The 16,184-nt window shown below is 45.0% G+C and overlaps 1 protein-coding gene across 2 annotated transcripts in view; it reads right to left on the reverse strand.

The window, feature by feature from the left end:
• The window catches only part of CPVL (carboxypeptidase vitellogenic like), a 124,146-nt gene that overhangs the window by 80,249 nt on the left and 27,713 nt on the right, over positions 1–16,184 (reverse strand). For both annotated transcript variants that reach the window (XM_002912852.4, XM_011223398.3), the window contains exons 3-5: positions 15,372–15,490; positions 1,110–1,224; positions 70–128 (exon numbers count right to left, since the gene is read on the reverse strand). In XM_002912852.4, the coding sequence (XP_002912898.1) occupies positions 70–128; positions 1,110–1,224; positions 15,372–15,490 (293 nt within the window). The remainder of the gene's footprint in view (positions 1–69; positions 129–1,109; positions 1,225–15,371; positions 15,491–16,184) is intronic.

A 16,184-nucleotide genomic window follows, 5' to 3' on the forward strand; every position in this document is an offset into this window, starting at 1 on the left:
GTACTTTATAAAAAGAAAAAAGATAAGAGAGGCCCACACTGACATTTCATAAGACCGTCAGATACTCACTGGATTATCAACGTAAAGCATGGAAAGTGTGGTGGTCCAAGAAAAGTCTCTGGGACGCACTAGCAAAACAGAGAAGAGGTTTGAGACTGGGTTTTTAACAAAACATGCCACCTAGGGCCCAGCCTTGCTCAGGAGCCCAACAAGCCCACCTGTCCCCATCCTATCAATCAACTCCCAGTGTCCCTTTGACATTGCTTCCTACTCTCACAGTAGGGAATAAACACCAGTACCTTTTCCTTCTCCTGTCCTCTCCTTTACTTTTCCTGGACCTAGAGGCTTTCTACATCTAGGATGAAGTTTGGAAACAAGATCCCGTGCAACTGGTTCAATGGAAAAACTCATCCGCCACCTATAGGATAAACTCATCTGTCTGATCCAATCAACCCTTCTTAACGTCTGATCCTTCTGAATCCTCTTCCTCCCAACCAATGCCAAAGAGAACAACTCCAACAGATTTGGCAGACATGCTTTTATACCTGAGTCACAGAATGGTTCACCCTCCAAATTCCGACCCAGGGAAAGTAAACAATCTCCCCCACTCCCCAAAAATGAGATGGAGGTAGACTGGAGTGACAGCCAGATGTGGCTCCTCCACTCCTTCCTCTGCCCCCGCCCCCACCCGCAGCATCGTGCTTCCAGGATATCTGATCATTTATGCGACTGAACCATACAGTGTCCAGTTCGTGTGAATAATTAGGGGTATAATTCCACCCATTAGTCTCATGCAAAAGAGCTTGCCCAAAGAGTAATAGATACCAACTGTTTTCATAAGTCCAGATTGCTTGAGTCAGCAGCAGACTGCAAGAAAATAGCTTAGAACCTCTCACCTGAATTTCAAGAGAGAATGCAGCCCAGCCAGGACACTCACCCTGGTGGCTCCTCCTTCTTGGACAGACATCGCCAGAGAGCTACGTCTTTATCATCTAAAACTATTGCGTTATTCCTTGTGGTTCCATATACACTTTCATTTTTTCTCGGAGTAGATATAAGGTTCAGGTGAAAACCTCTCCATAGGAAAATAGAGTCCAAGCAATACTTACGCGTCATGTTACTTGTGACAAAATAAGGTCCGTGTTCCACAAAGAGTCCAAACATGGATGAACCTCCAGGCCCTCCCTGCAGCCAGAGGACCACTGGAGCAACCGTGGGGTCTACCTAAAGGGGACAAAGAAGCCAGTGACCACACTGTTCTAAGCAAAAGAATACACTTAAGCAACCTTATTCAGATCCCACCTCGTCGCCTCAGCGACATCTCCCAGAGCCTTCCCAGACCCCAGTGACTGATCTCCATTACTTGCAAAGTGCTGGTTATCTCTTGCCTTGAATTAGTATTTGCATCATAATACTAGTATCTGTCTTGCTCAGTTCAGTCTTTTCCTGCCAATAGCCAGAAAACCAGCTGAATGTAGAAGTTTTGCCTCTGTATGCCCCTAGAAACCCAGTATACTGCCTAGGGCATGGTTATTATTATTATTTTTTTAGCTGTTTAAACTTGCATTTGACCAACACATTCCCATAGAGGCAGAGCAAAGAATCCATCCTCCTCAGTGACAGTTTGCCCTCTTCACTGGGAGCCCAAAGGGCCCTTCTGATTTGATTCACTAAGAGGGTGTTGTTCACAAGGACAGCAGCCACTTTATTCAACACGAGGGAACTGAGAAGTGCACAGGCCCAGAGTGGTTTAGCCAATGCAAACAACAGCAACAAAATCCCAAGCAAGGTACAAAATGATTGAGGAGACAGGGAAGAGGTAAGTAAGAAAAGGTCACTGGCAGGGTTGGGAGGACGAAAATGAGCTTCTGGCAGTAGAGTCAATACCATCAACCTCCATGACAGAGGGTTCTTTACTTCTTTCTTATTTCTTTACATATTTGTTGAGCACCTCATATGTGTCAGGAACCATGCTGGAAGTAGTTACAGAACAGGGCAGTGAGTGGGGAAAAAAAAAACAAAACACTTGTTCTCTTCCAGCTTACGTTTTCATGGGAAATACAGATCATAAGTAAGTAAAGGAATAAACCCGATGATTAAAGAGTGTGGAAAGGAAATAAAGGTGATGTTAAGAGAGTGTGTGTAAGGGTGCGCCTGGGTGGCTCAGTTGGTTAAACATCTGTCTTCGGTTCAGGTCATGATCCCAAGGTCCTGGGATCGAGCCCCATATGAGGCTCCTTGGCTCAGTGGGGAGTCTGCTTCTTTCTCTCCCTCTGCCTGCCTCTCCCCCTGCTCGCACTCTCTCTCTCTCTTTGACACATAAATAAAATCTTAAACAGAAAGAGTGGGTGAGGGCAGAAAAGAATAGTGCTTCCTCTAAACACAAGTAATTATGGAAAGACTCAGTGAGATCCTGAGTTGAATGAGACCTGAGTTCTAGAACCACCCAGCCGAGAGGAGCCAGGGAATGAAGCCACAGACAGAGGGAAATGGGAGGGGAAAATCCTCACAACAGAAAAGAGCTGGATGTGAGAGCAGTGAATGACAGGCCACCCAGCCCTAAGTGAATCCTCCAGAGCTATCTGCAAGGAGCTCAAAGTGGCTCCGGGAAGACTCACAGTTGGATGTGACAGTGAGCGCTCACTGGGGGTCATGCTCATTTTGATGTTCAGTCAACCAGGCTCAGCAAGCAAGGATCTCATTGCTTCAGCTCAGAATGAAATCCTGCAACCCCTTGCTTAACCCAGTCACAGTGTTTGATTCAAAGGTCTGAGTGGCCTGGCTGCGTCCCACGTGCATGATGTGCGAAGGCTGTGGGCGGAGGCAGACTGGCTCAAGGGGAAGTGATCTAGGGCACCACCACCAAGAACGTGGAAAAGGAGCTGAGCACAGGGTAACCATGAGGACATATGGGGAGAGGGATTTCTCTTCTCCAGTCACCAGAAGTCTGACATAGTCCTTTAGCAGCTTCAGAAAGGGGACAAGGGGGCCTTGCAGAAAGAGGGGTGGTGGTAAGAACAGCTGTAAGCTGGACAAGAGCCTCTCTTTGGGGGGTTACCTTGGGGTCCATTCTCCTGCATCAAGGAATTAAATGAGATAAAATTTGTAAAGCCCTTGGAACAATGCCTAATGTCTGATAAAGGTATAATAAGTGTAAACAATTATTACAATTAAAGAAACAGGTAGAAAAGGTAGGAGCCCGGAGTCAGCCTGGGACCTCAGATCAGCAGGGCTCTAACTCTTACGAGTCAGCCTGGTATAATGGGGATGTCTGTGAACTCTTGCACCAAACTGGATTCAAATCTGGGCTTTACTATCTACTAGCTATGTGGCTTTAAGCAAGTTACCTACGCTCTCTGAACCTCAGTTTCCTCATCTGTAAAATAGGGATCAATAATAGTACTTACAAAAAAAAATAATAGTACCTATGCCGTGTGGTTGATAGGAGGACTCAAATTAATCTTCAAAGTCTAGCGAGTGGCATAGAGTACGTGTTCTGCACACGTTAGCTATTGCTGCAATAAAGAAACACTCGGAATTTATAGATGGTTTTAAAGTAAACAATCTATAAATGAGAGAACAGGAAAAGTGGGTTGTTGGGAGTTTCTCCTTGCTCCTTTGGCTGATATCTTCCCTGGTCGGTTTTTCACTAGTTATGTCCCCTTGCCACAAGGGTTGCAAATGTCCATAAACAATTCAAGAGACTTGTCTTATAAGTCGAAGCAGGAAATACTAAATTCAAAGACAACTTTCTAAGGCTGGTGCGGGGATGCAGGGTGAGCCCTGGATCGGTAGCCGCACAGAATCTGGTTCTACTTGACCACAAACTAGCTGTGTGATCCCGGCCCTCCGAGCCTTCCAGCCCAGTTTCCTTATCCATCAAATGGCAGCAAGGACGACTTCACAGGCATGAGAAAATGTATCATGAAATGATATTGCAGACTCTGCTGGGCTGAATAAATAGGACCAGCCCCGCCCTAACCTGTCTGGCCCGAACGGTGGGTGCTTTGTTTGAATCAGTGATTTTTAGCTCCCCTCAGATGCTCTAACTCGCAATTCAATACCACTCACCCGGATCACGGTCCACTTGTATTTACCCAGCAGGGGAGCATACAAGAGGAGGAGAAGAAATGGCTCTCAGTGGGAGCAGTTCTGGCCTCCCCAGGGATGTGAGATACAGTGCATCCCCCCATTCCAGGGGACGCCCAGCCCCCATTTCCTTCCTAATATGCACAGGAGCTTCTAGAAGCCACAGTGTGCTACATGTGAGCCAGTGGTTCTCAACCTTGGCCACCTATTAAAACAGCTTTTCAAAAAATTGCTGCCTAGGCCCAAATCCCAGTGATTCCAACTCAACGGGTCAGGGGGTGAGGCAGACATGGATGTTTTTTAAAGCCCCGAAGTGGTTCTGATGTGGAGGCAGGGCTGAGAATCTGTGAGGACAAAGAAATTTGTCCTCTCAGGTGCCCAGGCCTTCTGGTCTCTGCCCTATCCTCTCCTCCCTTTTCATGTCCCTTCCTGTGACCTGGCACAATGATGGAACTCAGGCTCTCAGAAAAATAGCCTGACCCTGAGAGGCCACACTACAAAGTGAAGTCAAACACAAAGGTGCCAAATATCTTTATTATGCAACTTTGAAGCACAGGACACTGCATTCTCGGAATGCTTCAATAATAAGAGATCAGCGTGCACACCTCCAACCTCAGCTGACCTTGCTCCTCAAATGTACTTTCCTGAAGGAGGTGAATGAGCTCAACAACGCTTGAGGAAGCCCATTTTTAAAGAAAATGCCATGCACACATCCTTCTACTTGGATACGCCAACCAGCCTACGAACTAACACTGCCCTTACCTGGAATGAAACACAAAAGCCAGATGCTGGAAAATAAAGGTTTACATATTCAGGGCTAACATCCCGAGAGTTAGGTATACTAGAGCACGCAGACTTATGTAATATGGCATGTCATCCTGATGTCATACATATAATAATTACATCAACAATAACGGCATGAATCTATTATGTGATAATTCGCAGGGTGATCTATTGAGCTCTCAAGTGTGAGAATGCAGCCCTTTCTCACTCTCCACCCCCAACTCAGGAAAGAATAAAAGTAAATGCAGACATCCTGAACAAAACCACACGGCAAAACTTAAGTTCCAATGAAATAAGAAACAATTGCTCTAATTCCTTTAGATTCACAAAGGCCAGTATTTATTATTTTGAAACTATAATTCAAAAGTGTATGGAACAAGAGAATATGGGTATTTATTTTTCTCAAAAGTTTTAGAAATTTTCCTTAAAACTTATGATGTTATAAAGAAAGCACTTATTCTTAACTAATATTTTTTTAAAGAAGGTATTAAAAAAATTCCCCTCATCCCACCAATCATAATCCCTAGAAATGATCATGGAGATGTTTTATTTTCCAGATTTTTCTCTAACTCCCCCAACACAAACATATATAAATACTTTGTAGATGTCATATATGCCATGTGTGTAAATACCTTTTTTCCCCCGAAAATAAGACCAGGTTATATGTAATATTCTATATTTGCTATAGTCACTTGACATGTTCTGAAAATCTTTTCATAACAGTACCTATGATCATTTAACTAAACAGTATGGCATTCTGAATTTACCACAATGTATTAACACATTTAACATTCAACGCTGACAGGCACCGTTCTAAGGCGGGGGATGCAGACCAGCTTCCACTCATACACAGGTAGGATACTTAATAAGTATTAGTTATTACCAGACTGCCTAGGTTTGAATTCCAACTACCTTATTTTACAGCTGTGTGCCATTGGGCAAGTTGCTTAACTTCTCTGGGTCTTAGTGTCCTCTGCTTGAAAATAGTAATACCTATCTTCTATGGCTGTGGTACAGATTCAAAGAGTTAAATATGCACAGCACTTAGAACAGTGCCTGGCCCATGTATTTAAATGTTAGCTCTGATTATTTCTCTGGTGAGGTGGGAAGATAGGTAATAAGTAAGTAATTAAATAAGTGGGTGATATGAGAAAGCAGTGGAAAGCAATTAGATTGAATACTTAAAGAAGGCGTCTGGTGAGGGGCTAACGTTTGAGCTAAGACCTGAAAGATGAATGATCCCCTACTGATAAGCATTTATACATTTAATTAAAAAGAAAGCAAAATCTCTGTTAATGACCTATAGGTCCGAGTGGTGTAGTAGGAACTGGGGACGAAGAGGGGACAAAGAAATTCTAAATATAAGAGAAAGGACACAAAGGAGTCATAAATATTAAGGGAGAAATCTCTCTAACAACAGGAGAGTGTGGGCATACAGGTCCCACAAACCCACACCTTTTGTTGGAGAGCAAGAAATCAGAAGCCCTTTGAATTCTTCTGGTGACCCCTGGTGGCCAATTCATGAACCTGGACACTCCTTCCTCAGGGTTTGTTCCACAATGAAAAGCCCAAAAGGAAGTAGGTTACACATTTAGTTTTTAGAATCCCTACAGATGGAAGTTTCACACTGCCCACATTAGCGCGTTTCAATGTGTATTCATAGTGACGGTGAACAACTCTACCCTATGTCTTAATAGATCATCATTCCAAGTAAGTGAAACGCCTTCATTTGGTTTGACTTTCCGTACATAAAAGGATTCTTAGAAACACCCAGTTTCTTCTTTTCTCCTTGCTTCTAAGTGAGCACAAAGGGATCTACGTGAACGGTAATGAAAACAAACCCTCCTGGCCTAGTGTTCCCCATGCGGATATGCCCTCCGTGGTTGGTGTCCCCTCAATGAGTCCTCCTTTTCACCCCGCTCCTCGTCGAACCACACCCACCTCCTGTTCTGTCCTCCCAAGCCCCCCTCTGTATTTCCTGGTAGAGATAACTTTCTACCCAGGCTTCACACATATCACCGAGGCAGCCGAGGCAGTGAGTTCGTGTACTGGGGGGTGGGAGTGGCACTAAAGACTTGCCAATTTTGGTATTCTGAAGGAACTTGATTGCATTTTACCCAGAGGACGACTGGAGTGACCCTAAGGAATCTTAGGTATCTCAGCAAGTATTACGGCAACATTGTCTGCCAATGCCCAGGGCCGGGTCCATATTAGAGCCACCCCCTTCCCCCCACCCACCCCATAAGGGACATCATACTTTGTAAGAGAAAGCAGCAACTAAACCCCTAACAGACCCAAATCGATGGTACCACTTAAGAAGAGAAATGCAATTAGTAAATTAATTAAAGCTCCCCTCACACTTCTATATGCAGAGGTCGATCATTTGCTTGGTTTAAGTAATATGTTCTGTCCTAATTGAAGTCATCAGTACCCCAAGTAAATGTCTTGAAATTCCCCCAAGTAGGTTTGAATGGACTCCCATTTTGCCACACAGATCCCAGTTCAGCTGACACTTCAGCTCCTACACTAATGGTTTAACCAAGGCAGCGTTTTGTTGCTTAAAGCAATTGGTTTTGTGACTAGAATGGTTAACTAGAGAAGTAAGATTTTAGTTCTACACACACACACTCTCAACGCATATAAACAACTTGCTTAAGACATTATGTGCTCCTCGGAGGAGTTTTACTTACAGTGGTTGGTGTTGACCTCTTGCTCTTCCTTTACTGTGATTGTTGCCACTGTACCATCACATGGAAAACTAACTTTCTCAAACATTTGTTCTGTTTTGAGGCCTCCTTACATCACTACCAAGCTTGCACCAACTCTCCTTGAGCTTTGAGTTATCTCATTCATCTGAGCCAACTTATACTCCGCCAGAATCTTCCCTACCTTTCTCCTTCCTAACCTTTGTACTTGGCTCTCATTCCTTCATGAGATAGTTGTGGCTTTTCTGTTGGTGCCTCCTGCCAGAAAGGTGGAATTTAGAATGAAGGGGGGTGTGGGGTGGCTATTAGAGAAAGGCCTGACTTTCGCATTCTTGATACAAAGAAATGGCTGAAAAAAGTTACTTTCTTCTCCATGTGAAATCAGGCACATAGAGGTTTCTGCAGTTCAAATACTTCTATGGATGGGATGATCTATAGTTTATCATTTTTAGCTACTTTCGTCTTGTTTCATCTCACCTACCTTCTATTCTTCCAGATCTGATGCCATAAGTACAATAACAGCAAAGAGAAGATAAACAGTGGAAGTCTGAAGACAAATGTCAGTGACCTCCAAATCTTTGCTGTACGACTAATGGATCTGCAGTCTTCTATGTTAGACATATTTTAAGAGATCTGTTCAGTCCACAACCCCTTCTCTAAGAACTGATTCTCCATTTACCAACAAAAAAGGTCCATTAGCCATGTTTATATGCCATGAAACTGCACTCTCAGCTTTAGCTGACTGGACCAAGAAAGAACACCTGAGCCAAAGTGGGCCAGTCACATCTGCCCCTAGCAGAAGTGCTATTTGATCTCTGTCGATTGCAAGGTTCGAGGACAGGTAAAGGTGGAAACCGTAGGGTAGGCATCTTCTGCCAGATACCTGGAGAAACAAAGCACGTTGATCTGCCAGGACAGAAGAATGAAGCACGGATGACTGATCCTGCGGTTTTGGACAGAATAAGGCTGAAACAAGGAAGACTGGTTGCCCCGGCTCCTGATGCCTTTCCAGTTGACTGCACTTTCTGCCCTTGATGTCTCTGGGCAGGAAAGAAGGATTTAGAATGGGTTGGCTAGGGGTGCCTGGGTGGCTCAGTCAGTTAAGTGTCTGACTCTTGATTTCAGCTGAGGTCATAATCTCAGGGTCATGAGTTCAAGCCCCATGTTGGGCTCCATGCTGGACGTGGAGCCTGCTTAAGATTCTCTCTCTTTCTCTCCTCTGCCCCCACCCGCCACCACACACACTCTCTCTCTCTCTCAAAAAAAAATTATATTAAAATAAATAAAAAAATTAAAATAAAGAATGGGTTGGCTATATTAATTAGGGTCCAACCAGAAGACAGAAACCACATAATAATTTTAATTTTTAAATTTTCCCATTTTTAAATTTCTGTTATTTTTTTACATGAAAACATTGACCTTCAATTCTGTTACACGTTCCAGTGTGTGCTCTGGTCCCCATCCACCATGGGTATCACATCCACTCACTGCTGGGCATCTGCTTCCCTGTGAACCACATCCTCAGTGTTGGCCAAATACCAGCACGCTGGATAGGCTTCCTGTGTCCACCATGGAACAGGGAAATTTTAAAGAGATATTCATTATAACAAGGGATAGCCATAAATATGTAAGGAGAACCCTAAAGCCTGTGCTGAGGGAAAGTGCCCATGGATGGACAAACTCATATGGTGGGGATGGGGCTCTTCCCAAGGCTGTGGTCTAGACCTCACTGGAGAAGGGGTGATTGTACCCTCTGGGTGGCTGAGAAGTTCACTGGGTTGCCTGGCTCATTATTGGCCAACAATCCCTAAGCAAGTAGGAAAGGCCTCCAGGGAGGAGTGGTCTGTGTCTGGTGGGGGAGTCCACTTGTTTGAGGGCACAGTGTCCATACTGGGAGTGCTATGGGAAACTAGCCTTGGTTGTAGGGGGTCAAGTCTGGTGGGAGGGCTGCAGAGAAGTGGCTTAGGGAACCTAGGGAACCAGCTCACTGGAAAGTATGGGATGTACTGGGATGTATGGTGTTCATGTTGAAGAAGCTGCAGCCAGGTGGCCGCTGGGTCAGAGCCAGGACTGTAAGCTTGCTGAGGGTCTTCGTGGTCTGGGAGCCCAGCGAGAGCAGGGCACTACTGGATGTCCCCACACATGCACTGCTGACACTCTGGACAGCAGGGCCAAGAGAAAGCAAAACACAGGACAAGGGAACAGGAAGAGAAGCCAACAGCCTCCTGCAATGTCCCTCCAGCACCCTCTACTGACAAAGCTTAATATCATGCTTGCTAACAGGAAAAAATATTCATAGCTCTGGCATCTTGGAGCCAAGTAAAAGGGCAGAACTGGAGCTGTTCTAGTGGTCAAAAGATATCACGGTCACAGCCCAAAAGTACATGAGAAGAGGCTATAGTCGTTATCTCCTGCTGTATAACATGTATCCAAAACTTAGTGGCTTAAGACAACAGTAATCAATTATTCTCCCGTGCTTTCTGCGGGTCAGGAATTTGGGGCTGTCTGGCTGGACAGTTCTGGCTCCAGGTGTCTCATGAAATTACAGTTAAGATATCAGCCGTGACTGCAGTCCTCTGACTTGGGCTGGGTGAACATCATCCGACGTTGGTGCTGACTGGTGGGTGACGACTCGCTTTCTCCCCATACAGGTTTACCCACACAGTTGTTTTAGTGTCCTTCCAATGGGATCTGGCTTCCCTCAGGGTGAGTGATCCAAGAGACCAAGGTGGAAGTAGCACTGCCCTTGATAGTAGCCTTGGAAGTAAGCCACCCACCATCCCTTCTTCTATAGCACATTGCTCACAAAGGCTGGCCTTGATTCAATATGGCAGGGGACTACACAGGAGCATGGCTACAGGAAACAGAGGTCACTCCTGGAGTCTGGGTACCTCACCCTATCCCAGCCTTGCCGACTCCTCAATATGACATTGATCTTCCTCAGTCACCAGATAGATATTCAGATTCCAGGAATCCCAGCCATCCCCCATGGCCCGAGGAGCAAGATGGGGCCCATAGTAGAGGGGCCACAGGCCTACCTCTAAATGTCTGTGGTTTGGACTCCATAACATTTGAGGCAAATAATCCAACAAATCATCTATATTCCCATATTCCTAAGACAAAGTCAAATATGGGGTATCTTTTCTCAGTGGGAAGAATTCTAACTATAAAAATAATCATCTCTGTGCCTTTTTACCTTCTTAAATGTGGAAAACCCCAGGTTTGCGTTGTAATTTCTTTACCAAGTAGCAATTAAGCTACACTCTTCGCTGGGTTCAGTGACTTCCGTTTGGAACTGCCTCCTGTTTTCTGTCTTCTTTAATCTCCCACATTGTGACTGGTTTAGTTCTGCACAGTCTTTGTATTAATAACAGGAAAACTAATAATGATAAACATGATGATAATGAAATAATGGAAACAGAAACTCTCCTTATTACGTGTCAGGCACCAGTCTAAGGCTTTCCCACATTCTCTCATTTGTCTCAAAACTGCTGTCAAGTAGGTATCCCGATCCTCACATTTGGCACATGCGAACCAAGGTTTTGCTCAAGCTTGACTAACTCAAGAGCTGTCATGCTAATGACTGGAGTCTAGCACCTTCTATTGTCAGTTTTTCTCAGGATCAACATACAATGATCAAAAGCAAAGATTTCTTGTCAGAGGCCTAGTCTTAAATTCACGTTCTGCCAATTTCTAGTCGGGCAATTTGGGGCTAATTATTTAATCTCTGTAATCCTCTTCATCTATTAAACGAAGATAATTCCTTCTTCATGCGCTTATTGTAAGGATTAAATAAGAAAATGCACAGCGCTTAGCACATAGTCAATGTTCAATTAACAACAGTCATTAAAATTGTGACATGTTTATTGGCTTCATTATACTTTTTCTCCCGTGAAATAAAATGCCTATTATTTCCCTTGCACATTGCATTCCCACTGCACACCAATTTCCAGCTCTAGAATCCATTACACACTGATTTGTATACAATAACAGGGGAGTCTCACAGAAATAACAGGAAGACAAAACTAATTTGAGAAACAGCAACCCCCCCAAAAAATACTCAAAGGATATTACAGCTGGGGCATCCTTCCTGGATCTCCTATTTTCTCTACCTTCAATTTTTGTAAAGGGTCATTTCTCTCCTGATGATAATATCAACTGCTTTCCTGTGACAGGCAACAAACTAATCTTTCTGCCGAATGAAAGGAACTCTTCTGCTGGCTGGGGCATCACCACTTCTCCTGCTCATGTGCTTTCTCTTCTTCACCCACTCTGGCCTGTTTCATAATTTATAGCCCGACTGGCTCGGCAGGAATGGTTGCTCTGGGTCAGATGCCAGTCTGAGTGTGGGTTCCCCAGGTAAGGCGGGCTCAGGACCATCTATCCTGGCTGCCACATGGTGATGCTTATCAGGGGTACCAGCTTCTCATCCTGCTTGTTTCTCCCCTGAAGCTAAGCCTGTCAATTCCAATAGAACACACTTATTCAAGAATTTTCTTTCCTGTTGTGACGGCCTCGAGTTTAAGTCTTCTGGGATCATCTTAGAATGTGTTTCGGGCTATAGTCCTGGGCCCCAAAGAGCATAATCTGGCCAAGGGATGCAGAGGTAGGTCTTCATTGAATGAAGGGGGGGACCCCAACAGCCCAGTCACTGTTTAATGCAGTGAGGGTTCAGATGTCAGTCTGGCAATCACGAGAGGGGACAGAATCTCAGCCCATTTCCCTGACAGGCTTTCTAGTTCCGCTGCACCACCTATGTTCCAGAAGAAACTGTACCCCTGCTCAGAGGCAAGTGAAGAAACGAAAGGACTGAGTCTTTGTTTTGTTTTCATTTGACCACTTCCCTCACCATTAATTCCTGTTTTCACAGGAATCTGGGTTATGACCATTGGAGATTCAACATTCAGACGTCAGTGGGGGAACTTCCTCATTAGAAACAGCCACTGAAGCAGAAGAGAAAGTCGGAAATGGGGTTTCTCGGGACCGAGGGAGACAGAGAGCTCAGGGGAGATGGAGCCCCAGCAGGCCTTAGGGGAGCACCAAGCAGGGTGAGGAAAGCTGACCCCCAGGCTACACTCCCCTCTTCAGGCCCACATGCCAGCCCTCACTCAGGGGGCTGCATGGGACAATACACCACCCGCATGTGTACCAGTTTAGCTGCAAGAGGTGTTTCTTTCTGGATAAAGGGGTGTGGATCACATTGGGTCCAGAAGCACTAAACACAGGACAGGGGTCTGTAGGCTGGAACCATGGTTTCTCAGTGTGGTCCACCTGGCAATTCTACAACTTGCTGGCCTTTCCCAGCTTACGAGTCAATTTCTGGGAAAATTTGTGAGATAATTTCTGAGACAATTTCTGAGATAATTCTTAAATACAATAAACTGTGAGAATCACTGAGAAAGAACATACTAAGAATCATAAATCTAAGCAAATTTTTCAAGTACTTGGCACAGAATAAGGGCCCCCCCGCAAAGGTGTCCACGTCCAAATCCCCAGATCCTTTGAATAGGTTAAGCCACGTGGTAACTGGGAATTAAGGTAGCTGATGGGATTTGGGTTGCTAGTCAACTGACCTTACAATATGGAGATTACCCTTGGCTATCCAGTGGGCCCAATGCAATCACAAGGGTCCTTAAATGTAAAAAAGGGCAACAGAAGACAAGAGTCAAAGAAGGTGATGTGACCACGCACTACAGCCAGGGTGATGCAATGTGAGAAGGATTCAGCCTTCTCGCCATGCAGGCTGTGAAGATGGAGGAAGGAACCATGAGGCAAGGAGTGTGAGAAGCTTCTAGAAAATGCAAAAGGCAAGGAAACAGATCCTCCCCGAGAGCCTCCAGGACCATAGATCTACTGACACCTTAATTTTAGCTCAGTGAGGCCTATGTCAGACTTCTGACCTGCAGAACTCTGAAATAATAAGATTGCGTTGTTTAAACCACAGCAGCAATACAGAACTAATACAAAGGGGTTCATGACAAATGCTTACATTCAATGATATTAAAAGGTATGATATCAAAAATGTACATTCATAGTGTGGTTTCTGAAAGGCATTAAGTTTAAGAGATTTCCAAGACCACACACACAAATATTTCCACCTGTTAGAATGAGGTCATGTTGCTAGGCGTAATTTATACCAATTCTGTTTAAGACAGTTGTATTGGGGGGCGCCTGGGTGGCACAGCGGTTAAGCGTCTGCCTTCGGCTCAGGGCGTGATCCCGGCATTACGGGATCGAGCCCCACGTCAGGCTCCTCTGCTATGAGCCTGGTTCTTCCTCTCCCACTCCCCTTCTGTGTTCCCTCTCTCTCTGGCTGTCTCTATCTCTGTCGAATAAATTAAAAAAAAAAAAATTAAAAAAAAAAAAAGACAGTTGTACTGGACATTCGGGATATTTCCCTCACTGCTTCTGAAGGTCCATTCTCTCCTATGCTCTGTGCCCTGGTAGACAGAGCTCCAAGGACTGGACTCCCTTCCCCTCTGGTTCCCAGTTGGGTTCCACCAATGGGAGGTAGCAGCAGGAGTCCGGAGGGCACTTGGGTGCCAACAAGGCACCTATACAACCCTGAAGGTGAGAACTCTCCTTTAATTTTGTGCTCCGAGCAACTCACTTACACACTCAAGAGTAACACCAAGAAGAAATAAACTGCGTAGGGCCCAGGAAAGTCTTCCCAGAGTAGGTGACAGCCTGAAGACTACTATGAGCCCAACCAAAAAGCATCTGGAATTCCTCACCAATTCCTACATGCTTCCTCCCACCCACAACTACGTGGTCAACTATGGCAGAGGCCATGGTTGAGAAAGCAGAAGTGAAAAGTCAAGAAAATACAACCCAATCGTACCAACAAGGGCAATTTAATTTGAAAACTACCCTAGAGTAAACAATTTCATATATGCAACACTGCTATATGCAAATCACACGCAAATATAAATACTACCCTCCCTAGGGATAGCTTTTTCTTTGTTCTCTCTGGTTTCTAAACCAAATCCAATTTGGAAAATAAAAATAGAAAATTATCCTGTGGTGGGATAAAATTTATTTATGCATCTCAGCACCTCTACCAATATCCACCCCCCCAAACAGTACCCATTAGCCTAAAGTGATTTGTTCATACTGAAGAATTGTGTGACATCACCATCATGCACTAAGTAGGATTGGTGAAGTATAAGAACATACCCAGCTGTGTATGTGGATGGACCTGAAAAGGTGAGTGATCTGTCTTCTAGGACACCAGTTCTAAATCAGCTGTTCTCCCTACCTATCCCTGCAAAGTCTTCCAGAATAAGTTCATTTCTCTCTCTTCTGTGTCCCCACAGAGTACTACTCAGTGGGTACTGGATGCATGAAGGGGTGAGTACAAAAATAAGAACTGGCACTGTGAAGTCAATGGATTGAGCAGCCATGGAAATCCACCATCAATTAACCTTAGACATGTGCCACCTGTGCGTTTTGGGAATCTCCCCAGTCCTTATCATCCTTTGGCTGCCTACCGCCCATCCTCACCCAAGGTATTTTTAGAACAAAACAACAACAGAATGATTTAAGGAGACTGTGGCAGGAAGAAGGTGGTAATGTGAATATTCTGCACAAGGCTGCAAGGAATTTAAGAGCTGGACCTTCCCTGCAAACATTTGTTTCCTGCACATAAACAGGAACACCACACAGATTCACTGGCACTTATTTTTAGAAAAAAAAAATCTAAAAGATGCAAAAAAAAAAAAAAGTACATTGTTTGCAGGCTAACATGTCTGCCCTGAGGGTTAGTGTCCTGTGGGGGTGCTCTCACTGGCCTACCTGAGCCGGGAAGAACCAGAAGAAGAGGTTGCTGTTGTAGGTCTTATTCACGGTGAGGTAGCCAGCATAACTCTTCACATTCGACCCTGGGAAAGGAGGGACCAAACTCCGCCTTTTTCCTAGTGGAAGAAAAAAATTTCCCCAAGGATTAGAGAAATAATACAGTGTTAGCCATCTCCATCTCGGCCCGTCTTCCCCCTCCCCGGGGCCAGGTCCGGGATGGAGTGATCAGAAAGGCTACCAGGGGACTGGCACAAAGGTACTTACTGCAGCAAATTCCAGCGCACCCTGGTCCATTTCACACATTCGACATTCGCAACTTAGCCAAGGACAAGTGACATTTTTAACTTTTTTTTTTTGGGTCCCTAAACACGAGCTATAATAACATTTTTTTTATAAGAAAAAAAATCACCTATTCGCAGCTCCACTCTAAAAAGTAAACCACGGTATTCACATTTGGGCCACTGGGAAGGCCAGGGCAGAAGTCACCCAATCCCAAAACATGAGGCGGTTGCGAGAGAAACAACGTAGCTAAGTAGCTCTCAGCCTCCGGAAGGCCTATATTCTCCACACTCTCCTTATCATGAAAGCAAAAGGCCTGCCACTTCCATTAAGGGAAACGGGCTGACGCATGTGGGCAGCTGGGAAGGCTCGGGAGGGCAGGGTGGGGCAGCCAGTGAGACTAAGGGTGACCTCGTGGCTACTCAGAGGAAGCCAAATAGGACAACAGGATAGTTGTAGAGGGTAGAGGTTGTGGCTTTTTTATGGCACCAAAGGGACAGGGACAGGGAGGGGGAAAGAGGGACTGCTCAG

Source organism: Ailuropoda melanoleuca, chromosome 1 (genome assembly GCF_002007445.2).
Source record: "Ailuropoda melanoleuca isolate Jingjing chromosome 1, ASM200744v2, whole genome shotgun sequence".
NCBI lineage: Eukaryota > Metazoa > Chordata > Mammalia > Carnivora > Ursidae > Ailuropoda > Ailuropoda melanoleuca.